We start from the raw sequence: 12,686 nt of genomic DNA on the forward strand, positions 1-12,686 counted from the left end.
GCTACCAGTGCAGACTCTTCAGCCTCTGGCTTGGATCCTTCAGCTCTCTGTGGCAGACTCTTCAGCCTTCCATCGCAGATCCATCAGCTTGACTGACACAGACCTGCATGAAACACTGCAGTAAGAGCTGAGAACTTGGAATTGAATTGTTCATTTTCAAGTATGCAGATGCCCTCTGCAGGCTTCCTCATTTGACTCTGTGGATAACCATCATAAGCCAATCTTGTAATTTCTTGTACATTTGTACATTTTGCATTATATCTGTTTCGTGTATTAGACCTGTGCCTCTAGTAAAACCCTGACTAATACAGAATATGGTATCAGGAGTGACTCTAGAGAAACAGAATATAGTGATGGCATTTTTAAATGACTTTAAAAGTTCCTGGAGTTGGCTCCAAGATTTCATGAGACCTGAAGACACCATAGTCTCTCCTGATTTTAAAGAGCACATTGATATTCCCTGGTGTGAACTGTTTGAACCAATATGCTATGTAGATTCATTTGATCATCCTAATTCACCACTTGTAAGATGTCAGGAATTTAGTGATTCCACACATAACAATTTTGAATTTCTTTGGTGGAGTAGGGAGTATAATGATGCCAGTTGGTTGGTCTTAGCCTCAGTGGACAAACTTATGAATGAAAGTAAGGAGCCCAAAGATTTGATTTCCCGGAGAATCTCCACCATGGCTGCTTGCAGGGGCAAAAGTGAATGTTATTCTTAATTATCATGTGATGGACTCTAGGTTGAATGAGGGGAAAAGTGTGGCGGACAAGGATCCAAACTGGAGAATTCTCTCATCTTTGCGATCCTCCCACTCTCCAGCCAAGGGTGCTGCCAGGGTGTGTCTCCCTTTCTCAGACCCCAGGGCAGCCTCTCTCCACTGTTTAAATGAGAATGTCCCTGGCTCAGAGAGTACTGCTTACCTGGCTCTTCACACTGCTCTTCTTGATCATGCTGGTGCTGAAGCTGGATGAGAAGGCTCCATGGAGCTGGTTCCTCATACTCATCCCTGTCTGGATATTTGACACCATTCTCCTCGCCATGTTGATTGTGAAAATGGCTGGGTGGTGCAAGTCTGGCTTTGACCCTCGCCATGGATCACACAACATCAGGAAAAAAGCCTGGTACCTCATTGCCATGTTACTTAAGTTAGCCTTCTGCCTCGCACGCTGTGCTAAGCTGGAGCAGTTTGCAGCCATAAATCTATTGTATGTCTTCATTTGTCTGCAGGTCTTACTGGCTGGGGCACTAACAGAACTTGGATATAACGTCTTTTTTGTGAGAGACTGACTTCTTAAGTACAGAACATCATTTTGGGCCTGTTGCTCTGCAACAGGTGACAGTTACAGTGTTCTGGACCTTCCGGGTGAGCTGGAAGAAGGCCTGAGACCCGGGGAAACACCACATGCAGCGTTCTCTCGAGTCTGTGAAATAAGCTTGGTACATCATGGACTTCCAATCAGCCCAAAGCTGGATTATTCAGTATTTGAGTTCTTGCTATCTTTGTTACCCTTGAGTAAATAAAGTTTGTTCTTGACCTTAAAAAAAAAAAAGATTTTATTTCCCACCTCAAGATTCAGATAAAAATTTTAAAAGTTTCTAAGTATGTCCTGACAGAAAAAAATCTTCTTTCTTTTAGCCACAAGGCTGAAGTTGCAGAAACCCAAAGGCAGTCCCTCATAATTTGATTGACTGAACTGAAACATAAATTAAATGCTCAACCTAGAAGGATATCTGAAACAAAGGTGAGGGCAGTGACTCTGACACAAAAAGAATGGGATCCCATGAAATGGAATGGAGATGTGTGGGAGGATCCTGAGGAGGCTGAGGATGTTGAGGTTTTTTTTTTTTTTTTGCGGAACTGTGGATTGAACTCAGGCCCTTGAGCTTGCCAGGGAAGCACTTATTCCACTGAGCTACCTCCCCGGCCCCAGATGTTGAGTTTTTAGATGCTAATGAGATTATTTTGCCTGAGGAAGAGATTTCCCCCACACACTGTGGCAAAGGAATCGCTGCCTTCACCCTCTGAGGTGTTAGCATCTCCTAATATATCTGGAGAAACCAATACTGCATGGAACAAATAGGATAACTGTGGAACTCCTGAGGACCCACCCTCACCACCCGTTGTTGCCTCCAGGCCCATAGCCAGCCTTCAAGCACAGAGGTCACCTAAGGGTAAAGTACATAGTGTGAACCGTGAGGAGCTCTGTTACTCTCCCAAAGACCTTCTTGAGATTTCTAGCTCTTATAAGCAGAGGCCTAATGAGCAGGCGTGGGAATGGATTTTACGAGTGTGGGATAATGGTGGCAAAAATATACACCTGGATCAGGCTGAGTTTGTTGATATGGGCCCATTAAGTAGGGATTCTGAAGTTAATGTTGCATCTCATGGAGTAGAGAAAGGTGTTAACAGACTATTTGGCTGGTTGACAGAAGTGTGACAGGAAGATGGCCCACTGTGAATGAGTCAGAGATGCCAGATGAAGGGATTCAGAGGGAAATGAGGATGCTGGAGTGGATCTGTCACGTTAAGCCAAGCCCTCCACATTGGGATGACCCTGAAAACATACCCTTTACTAACATATTGCAAAACAGATTTGTGAGGGGAGCACCAGCATCTCTGAAGAGCCCTGTCATTGCTCTTCTCTGTATGCCAGACCTTACCATGGGGACTACAGTTACTCAATTAGGAAATTTAAGGGCAACCAGTTTAATTGGACTCTGGAATGTTAGAGGTCAAACGGCGGCACTGAGCCACCATGGACAGCAGAAGCAGAACAATGACCACAATAATCTCACATGCGCAGACCTGTTGCACTGGCTGATTAGCCACAGTATTCCCAAAAGTGAGATAGGAAACCTATAAAACTTTTGTTGGATTTATATAACTGAAAGAATTTAGGGGCAAAAGAATAGAGATCTACTTCAAATCATGGTGATAGGCAATCACAACCGCTCAACCAGTTCCCAGATTTGAGCCAGTTTACAGACCCAGAATCCCTTGAATGAGGGGGAGGTCAGGTCTCCTTAGGAGAGGATCTTAATGCCCCTAGAATTTCTATAATCAGTCTTTCTCCCATCCTTCACTAGAGGGGAAAGCCTTTTGCTTGAGTGACTGTACGTTGGGGAAAGGGGAATGATCAGACATTTTGGGGACTGCTGGACACTGTTTATGAACTGACACTGATTCCAGGGGATCTGAAAAACCATAGTGACCCTCCACGAGTAGGGATCTAAGGAGGACAGATGGTCAATGGAATTTTAGATTTGCTCTTACCTGGTAAAAGAGTGAACCAAAAGCATATCACATTCCTGGGAAGATTGCAGAGACTAGTACCATCATCAAAGACCAAGAATGCAGAGGTGGTGGTCCCCCACATTCTATTTTGTTCTCCCATTTGGCCTGTGCAGAATACAGATGGGTCTTGGAGAGTGACAGTAGATTACCATAAACTAAATCAAGTTGTGATTCCAACTGTAGCTGTGATACCGGATGTGGTTTCCTTGCTTGAGCAGATTAACACATCTCCTGGTAGTTGGTATGCAGCTGTTGATTTGCCAAATGCCCTTCTTCTCCATGCCTATCCATAAGGACCATCAGAAACAATTTGCTTTCAGCTGTCAAGGCCAGCAATATACCTTCACTGTCTTACCACAAGGGTGTATTAACACTCCTGCCCTGTGTCACAACTTAGTTCATAAGGATCTTGATCACTTTTCTGTTCCTCAAGATATCACATTGGTCCATTATATTGATGGCGTTATGCTAATTGGGCCTAGTAGGCAGGAGGTGGCAACCACCTGGAATTTGCTGGTACAGCATTTGAGAACCACAGGATGGGAAATAAATCCCACAAAAATTCAAGGTCCTACCTCAGCGAAGTTTCTAGAAGTCAAGTGGTGTGAGCATGTAGAGATATTTCTTCTATGATAAAACATAAGTTGTTGCATCTGACTCCACCTATGACCAAAAAGGAGGCACAATGCCTTGCAAGCTTATTTGGATTTTGGAGACAACATATTCCGCACTTAGATGTCTTACTCTGACCCATTTACTAATTGACTCAGAAAACTGCTAATTTTGAATGGGGCCCAGAACAGGAAAAAGCTCTGCAACAGGTCCAGGCTGCTATTCAGGCTGCTCTGCCCGTGGGACCATATGGTCCACCAGATCCAATGGTATTTGAAGTGCCAGTGGTAGATAGGGATGCTATTTGGAGTCTCTAGCAGGCCCCCATAGGTGAATTGCAGTGGAAGCCTTTAGGATTTTGCAGACATCATCTGCAGACAACTACTCTCCCTTTGAGAAATAGATCTTGGCCTGCTACTGGCCCTTAGTGGAAACCGAATGCTTGACCACAGGACACCAGGTCACCACGAGGCTGAGTTGCCTATCATGGCCGGGGTATACCTGATCCATCAAGTCATAAGGTTGAATGTGCTCAGCAACAGTCCATTATTAAATGGAAGTGGTACATTTGTGACAAATCCAGGGCAGGTTCAGAGGGTACAAATAAATTACATGAAGAAGGTGCCCATGCACATATGCCTCCTATACATGCTACATTGCCTTCTGTTTCCCAGCATGCACCTATGGCATTGTGGGGTGTAACACATAATCAGCTGTCACTGGAAGAAAAGACTAGGGCTTTGTTTGTGGATGGCTTTGTATGCTATGCAGGGACCACCTGCAAGTGGACAGCTGCAGCATTAAAGCTGTTTTCTGGAACATCACTCAAGGACAATGATGAAGGGAAATCGTCACAGTGGGCAAAACTTTGGGAAGTGTACTTGGTAGTACATTTCACTTGGGAAAAGAAATGGCCATATATGCAACTATAAACTGACTCATAGGCTGTAGCCAATGGTCTGGCTGGCTGGTAGGGAACTAGGAAGGAGAATGATTGGAAAATTGGTGACAAAGATATTTAGGGAAGAGATATGTGGATAGACCTCTCCATATGGGCAAAGGATGTAAAAATATGTGTGCCATGTGAACGCTTACCAAAAGGTGACATCAGCAGAAGAGGACTTTAATAATCAAGTGGATAAGATGACCCATTCTGTGAACAGTGGCCAACCTCCTTCTTCAGCTACCCCTGTTATTGTCCAGTGGGCTCATGAACAGAGTGGCCATGGTGGCAGGGATGGAGGCTATGCATGGCTAAGTAACATGGGCTGCTACTCACCAAGGCTGGCCTGGGTACAGCCACTGCTGAATGCCCAGTGTGCCAGCAAAAGAGACCAACACGGAGTGCCCTATATGGCACCGTTCCCCGGGGTGATCAGCCCGCGACCTGGTGACAGGTTGATTATATTGGGCCACTTCCATCATGGGAGAGACTGTGATTTATCCCCATGGGCATAGACACATATTCTGGATATGGATTTGCCTTTGCTGCATGTAACGCTTCTGCCAAAACTACCATCCACGGATTTACAGAATGCTTTATCCACTGCCATGGAATTCCACACAGCATTGCTTCTGACTAAGAACACATTTAACACCCAAAGACATGAAGCAGCGGGCTCACACTCATGGAATGCACTTGTGTTATCATGTTCCTCACCAAGCAGAGGCAGCTAGATTAGTAGAAAGCTAGAATGATCTGGGTTTTGTGTGTGTGTGTGTGTGTGTGTGTGTGTGTGTGTGTGTGTGTGTGTTTTAACCAGGGATTGAACTCAGGCCCTTGCACTTGCCAGAGAAGCACTTATTCCACTGAGCCATCTCCCCGGTCCCTTAGAATGACCTTTTGAAGATTCAGTTACAGCACTAGCTAGGTGGCAATAGTTTGCAGGGCTGGGGTAATGTATTTCAAAAGGCTGTACATGCATTGAATCAGTGCCCTCTGTATGGTACTGTGTCTCCCATAGCCAGGATTCATGGGTCCAGGAATCAAATAGTGGGAGTAGGCATGGTACCACTCACCATTACCCCTAGTGATCCACTAGCAAAGTTTTTGCTTCCTGTCCCCACAACCTAATGTTCTGCTGGACTAGAAGTCCTAATTCCTGAGCGGAGAAGGCTTGTACCAGGAAGCATGGCAACAATACCATTGAACTGGAAGCTAAGATTTCCCCAGCTCATTTTGATCTCCTCATGCCTCTGAGGAAACAAGCTAAAAAAAGGAATCACAGTGTTGTCAGGGGTGATTGACCCAGACTATCAAGGGGAAATTGGATTACTAATCCACAATGGAAGAAAGGAAGCATATACATAGAATGCAGGAGATCCCTTGGGGCACCTCTTAGTACTGCCATGGCCTTTTATTAAGGTGAATGGGAAGCTACAACAACATAATACAGGCAAAACAACAAATGGCCCAGAGCCTTTAGGAATGAAGGTATGGGTCACTCCACCAGGGAAAGAACCAAGACCTACTGAGGTACTTGCTGAAGACCAAGAGAATACAGAATGGGTAGTAAAAGAAGATAGTTCTAAACACTAGCTAAACCCCTTGATCAGCTACAGAAAAGAAGGTCATAATTATACTACTTCACCCTTACATACAGTTCTGTTATAATATAACACAAATAGACTAATACCAGTTCTTAAGGGTTATTAAACATGTGTTAATGTTGAAGCATAAACGTTAAGAAAAGAAAACTTACCTTCTATTTTGGTAAGAGTATTATCCCATTTCCATTTGTATGCAGGATAGTTATAACAATGTTAGGTACAATTATATGTATATCTATCTGGAGACTGGTTTAAGGAAACATGTCTAGTTGCCAAGTTGACAAGGGGTGTATTGTAGCAGTCAATACATTGTGTTAATTTAGCTGGTTTGCCTTGGCGGTTCTACACACTGAGCCATGGAGACCCTGCCCTAAGGTGTGGAGGGACCCGTCCTGGGCAGGGAGGGCCTGCCCCAGAGTGACTCAGCACAAATAGAGCCTATGAAGGGGTTGAGGAAGGATTTGGTGTTTCACTTCCTCTGAGGAACTTCAGCCTTCACAGTCAGCTTGGCCATCATCTGGCTTTCGGTGCAGACTCCTCAGCCTCCAGCTTGGATTCTTTAGCTTTGCATCACAGAGTCTTCAGCCTTCTATTCCCAAGTCTTCAGCCTTCCATTGCAGAGTCTTCAGCCTTCCATCACATACCCATTGGCCCAACTGATACAGACTTACATGGAACTCTGCAGTGAGCTGCAGACCTTGAGGCTAAATCCTTCAGTCTCGGGCATGCAGCCGCGCTCTGTGTGCTTCCTCATCTGCATCTGCGGCTGGCCATCATAAGCCAATCTTGTAACTTCTTGTACATTTGTACATCTTGTGTTATATCTGTTCCTTGTATTTTATCTGCTCCTCTAACAAAACTCTAACTAATACGATTATTGATTAAATTTGGTAGGATTCATTGGGTTCTTTACAATAATAACCACTCTCCCTCATGTATGTTCAGTGGACTTCCCAATACGCAGTTCCTTATCATATTCTCTTGGGATTCTTTATGACTAAACTTTTTACAGTTTTTCATTTGAGGAAAATAATTTTCAGCTGGGTTGAAGTGATTTCCCTAAGGCTGGAGAATAGATACCTGTTCCAATTTGAACCCAAGTCCAGGGCTGTCTGCGCTCCCCCAGGGCTAGCTCTCATCAAGCAAATGAATAATGGAACTCCCAAAACCCTTTCTTTTCCAACCCCACCCTGGGCAGTGATACATTGTCAGTATCCTGCACTCAACCTCTGTTCTTCTATTAAAAGCCACCTCTCCCTCTGTGGCAACTGGCAGGACAAGAAGGGGAGAAGGCCACTCAGTGGAGGGGCCAATTCATGTCACATTGGTTGGGCAAGTGTTTCCCAGCATATCTGAGTTCACCCTTCTTTCCTTTGATGGATGGTTCCTGCCTCTTTTTGACAGATTGATCTTGAGCAGTGGGCATTTTTCTCTCACCACTTTAGCTGCTAGTTTTCCAGCCAACCCCTGGAGGGTTGAGATGAGGTGAGAGGTAAGTTGTTTGAAAGTAGGGCTTGACTGAGCCATGCAACCAGGCTGAACGTTCAAAAAGCCCTTCTGTGCTTGGAGCCTGCTTTCATGTCTTGGAAATCTTGATTTATTTCAGGATAGGGAAAGTCCAAGCCTGCATGCAGAGTGGAAATTGAAATCTTAAAACTATGTATGAGAATCAAATATTCCAAAAGGGCTGGTTTAAACATCACCCTGCATTGTTGATCAAATGTAAAAGTTCTTGAAAAGAAACAGGGATTTATGAGTAGGCATAGGCCTGGGGAAAGGCTTCGTAGATATTTATGGTTAACTTTAAGGAATTCCACTGACTGTACTTTGGTCTGCTTTTGTACCCACAAGTTCCTACTTCAGAGATTTCAAGCCTGCGAATTCTTATAGATTGAAAAATATTTTGGTTTGGCTATAGTCTGTTAACTTCTCAATTGGGGGAGGACAACTATATATATTTACTTGGACACATTTATGATATTGTGGATATGTAGGCATGCATGTGTTTTTGTTCCTTTAGATTTATACCTTTATCTTTTTGAGGACAGAAACTTTGCTTTAATTATCTCTGTGACTCCAGATCTAACGCAGTCTCTGCCCCACAAACGCTGCCCTGAGTTATGTTGTACAGCGCGCTGGGGGAAGGGGTGCTGGGTCCCGGAATCGCAGCTGAGGGAGGTGCAGAGGCGGGTGGCGAGGGTGGGGATTTCAGAGGGTGCTTAGCTTCACAGTGCAGAGGAGTACAGTGAAAAGAGAAGGCATGAAACAGCTGGCCTGCTAAGGGAATTCCCTTTTCAGACTTCAGCCTCTAGCTCTGCAGGTGGGCAGGTATTTCTTGTTTCATACCCCGATCTCAGGTGCGTGAGGAAGTGGTGGGAAAACCAGTTTCAGTTTCATTCTTTTTGGCTGGTGCAGCATGAGATGGGCACACACCATGGTTAGCTAGGTTAGCAACAGTGGTGAACTCGAAAACAGTTTTAAGTACTCTACATAAATTATCTTGTTTAATCCTCTCCAAAGTTCTGCTGGATTGCAGTCTATCTATCTATCTATCTATCTATCTATCTATCTATCTATCTAGTAAAATGCTGTTCTCTTTTCCTAGAAGACCTCCTTTCAGTTCTAAGCTGTTAACAGCTCTTCTGGAGGCAGCTTTGGGGAAACCCCTTCTGTGACTTCCTTTCTTCAACCTATAACAGATTTCTAGCATCCTTCATTTTGGCTTCTGCAATATTCTGTGCCTTCCTCCAAGCACCTGCCTTGCACTTGAAGTGTCTGCTACATGTCAGGCCATGAGCTCTGCGGGGCTGCCTCCCAGGCCCTGGAGCAGCTTCCACCCACCCTGTTGTGCAAACAGGAGCTTGGGAGATCCTCCTGCTCCCTGCTTCTCCCTTCGCTCTCCACATCCAGTGAGTCACCAAGTGTTTGCATGTTACTCCTGAAGGTAACTTGGAGCCTCTGACTTATCTCATCTCTGCTGAGGTCTCTGGGCTTGCTCTCAGCCTCCTGCCTTTGCAGGCAGTGCATGAGCTCCACTCTGCTTCCACGACTTCCCCCTGGTCCAGTAAGCATTTCCTCTGCTTAAAGCTTCCCAGTAAATTTTCCACTGCAACTGAAATGAAAACCACAGATTTTGCTGTCCCCTGTAGTAGCTGGGTGATCTGGCTCCTTGCTCCCCTGCCAGCCCTATCTTGTACCTTCATTCGCCGTGTCCAGGAAATGTTAGCATTTTCACTGTGAAGTTTGTTTTTCTTTCATGTGCCCTGTGGTACATTCTGCCACTCTTCAGAGCCAGCTCTAATCAATCTTCAAATCTTAGCTGAAAATTTACACGCACAAAGTGAGCTTGCCTGAACCCTGAGATGCCCTTCAGAGGACCCTCTTCTTTACAGTATCTACTTATATTTGTTTATTGATTGATGAATCAATTTATTTGCTTAATGTATGTCCCTTCCATTGGAATGTAAGATGTCCTGAGGGAAAGGTGTATTTGTTTGGTATTTTTCACTAGTACATGTACAATACTAAGGCAGTGCTTGGGATTATAGTGGGCATTTATTTAAAATGTAATAAATAAATTATTAGAATGTGACTGGTCACATTGGCACTTAATCTTGTTTGGTGTATTTCTCCTTGGAAAAGGAAATCAAAATATGGGTGCGGTCACTTCCTCCAATGTATCTATCATCTGTATTTACTAAGCTGAAGGGAAGACACATTTTCCACCTTTCGCTAAGCCAACAGCATGTGGAAAGTGCCAGCTGTTCCTTTGCTGAGAACTTGGAATTCCGCACCTCTTGTCCACATCCTTGTGAGCGGACCTCCTCACACACTTGACACACTTGGCCTGTCACCCCAAGTGTGGACTGCCCTTCACTTTGTGAGGGTGTTCTGTGAGCCACTTTAGACTCATTTACTGTAAGAGGAAACTGAGGCAGGCATGAAGTGAAGTGACTTAGCACAGTGAGGACAGAATCTCACCGCTTGTCACAGAAGATGGATGGCACAAGCCAGGAAAGTTGGGAGGAATTCAGACCACATGCCCAGCCCTGGCTGGCAGCAGGGTGTTCTGCAGGTAACCACACTTAGCATCCTGGCCAGGGTTTGAAGTGTCCTGGTGATCTGAGAAAGAAGCCTGAGCACTGCCAACTCAGGGCCAAAAAATAAATTCTCACTCAAAATATTTCCTAAGCAACATTTTTCTTTGAAACAAAAAGGCCAAATGAAAACACTCCCACAGTGTTTTTCTCTCATGCATTTTCCTGTTAGGGATTCTTTTCTTTCTTTTTTTTTTCTTCTTTCTTTCATGTTTCTGACCACCCCTGAAGCAGTTTTTCTTTTTGAAAAGATTTTAAAATCATTTCCCTGTACTCTGCCACCTTCCCATCTGCAAGTAGAGTGAATTTTTACAGTTTCCAGCCAGTTTTAATATAGTGAAGACAGTTTGAGGTGCTGCTGTGACTTTAGGTGCTGGAGACAGAGCAGAGATGAGGTAGGTGGATTTGGTCAATAAAATAGAGCCGAAGAACAAAGAAATGGAGAGAAACTTTTCAGCACTGCCCTTGTGAGATGTTGCTATCATCTTGTGTTTTCAGCTCCCCACTACATAGTTCTGCCTACACCAACCACTGCCACCCCAACCCATCCCTGCTCCCAGCCCCAGGTACCCTCCTGCTCATCTGCTAGGACCACTGCTCAGGCTGGTGCTGTACAGTATCAGAGCTACGGGGATGCAGCCCCTGACCTCACCGTCATTTGCTCATGTTTGCAGGTCAGCTAGGAAAGAGGAACAAATCATCCATCTTAGGTCCTCAGAGACAGGAGGTCAGTCATCCCAACCTGTTTCCTGTTTATTTTTGCACTGCTATTTCTGTCATATCATTATCTTTTGATCCAGTTCTGATCACATCCAACCCATCCACGATTTAGTCCCAGATATCTTCCTGATGTTTGTCTCTGAGAATGTCATATGGGCTTCTTTGTTGCTTTCTCTCCAAGCTTTGGCTCTGCACTTTCCTTGGTCTTGAATTGTCTTCTCTAGATTTGTTTTTTTTTTTTTTTTTTTTTGACTATCTTGGGCTAAATTCTAATTCCTGGGCCAGCAAGATAGCTCAGAGGTATAAGCTGAGGCAAAGAGCAGGGACTGCAATTCAATCCCCAGCTCCATATGCCACGCAAGCCCCGCCCCTAGGGTGGGCTGAGCTGGCTACAAAAATAAATAAATAAATAAATAAATAAATAAATTCTACTTCCACCCCAGTCAGCGGGAAGCCTTCCCTGACAACAAGCATAAGAACCCATGCTGAGGAACTGAGATTTTTCAGGATCTAAATCTCAAATCGTATGCTGGCCAGCTATGCAGTTTACAGTAACTTTGCTTCACCTGGGCCCCAGTTGACTTTTTTTGTACAGTGGGAACAATATCAATGTCTATTTTTTAGGTCTGTTGAGAAGGCTTTGTGAGTTAAAGTGTGAAGCAGTGAGAGTACATCAATACTCATTACCAAGCTGGGCCAGCCTTCCCACCTCACCCTCAGAGCTTTCATTCATTGATTTAATGTTGCACATATTTTTCAGGGCTGCAGGTACAAGGCACTGTGCTTGGCACTAGGGAGAAAATAATTGCAGCTTCATGTGTCCTGTGTACAGCATTGCACGTAAAGCCCATGAAGCTGAAAACGCCCATTCATTTCTAAGACATGCTTTGACTCAGAGAAAGTACCCTGGGTCAACTTCAATTTCCCTATGATCTAAAAATTTACCATAGAGACGGGTCCTGATGAACATATATTTTATACTTTGATCATCTTTAATCTCATAGAAGACATGTATTTGCTTAATGCCACTATTTACTTAAACTAAGTAATAAATCTTTAAAGAAAGTGTCTCATATCATGTGCAATTCTCAGCTTTTGTAAAAGATTAGTGCACCAGTCACACAGCCAGGACTACCAAAGTCGCCACAGCTGCCACCATCCTCACCATTAGAACTGTTCTCATTATGTGTGCCTGCTTCATGTCACTACCATGAAGCTACTGTTGTCACATAAACCAGTGGTGGCAAATCTATGGCACACATGTTATTCACTTTTCTCTTAAGACAAAAGGTGTCAATGTCCAAGGTTGGTTGTTTTTTTTTTTTTTTTTTTCCAAACTAAAACCTCAGTATTGAGGTATAATTGTAGCATTGGCACTTTGGGATAAATAACTAGGTTTTGGTTG

At 44.2% G+C, this 12,686-nt stretch overlaps 1 protein-coding gene across 1 annotated transcript; it reads left to right on the top strand.

The window, feature by feature from the left end:
* Positions 1-761: 761 nt before the first annotated feature.
* Positions 762-1,386, top strand: LOC101581480 (transmembrane protein 60-like). The gene has a single exon (XM_004642542.2). It carries the CDS (start codon positions 893-895, stop codon positions 1,292-1,294), a length of 402 nt encoding a protein of 133 aa, XP_004642599.1. The 5' UTR covers positions 762-892; the 3' UTR covers positions 1,295-1,386.
* The last annotated feature ends 11,300 nt before the right edge of the window (positions 1,387-12,686 follow it).

Source organism: Octodon degus, unplaced genomic scaffold, assembly GCF_000260255.1.
Source record: "Octodon degus isolate 3935 unplaced genomic scaffold, OctDeg1.0 scaffold00156, whole genome shotgun sequence".
Classification (NCBI taxonomy): domain Eukaryota; kingdom Metazoa; phylum Chordata; class Mammalia; order Rodentia; family Octodontidae; genus Octodon; species Octodon degus.

Bases quoted from the DNA above. Each gene is read 5' to 3' on its own strand.
- LOC101581480 (XM_004642542.2), top strand. From the start codon at position 893: ATGAGAATGTCCCTGGCTCAGAGAGTACTGCTTACCTGGCTCTTCACA.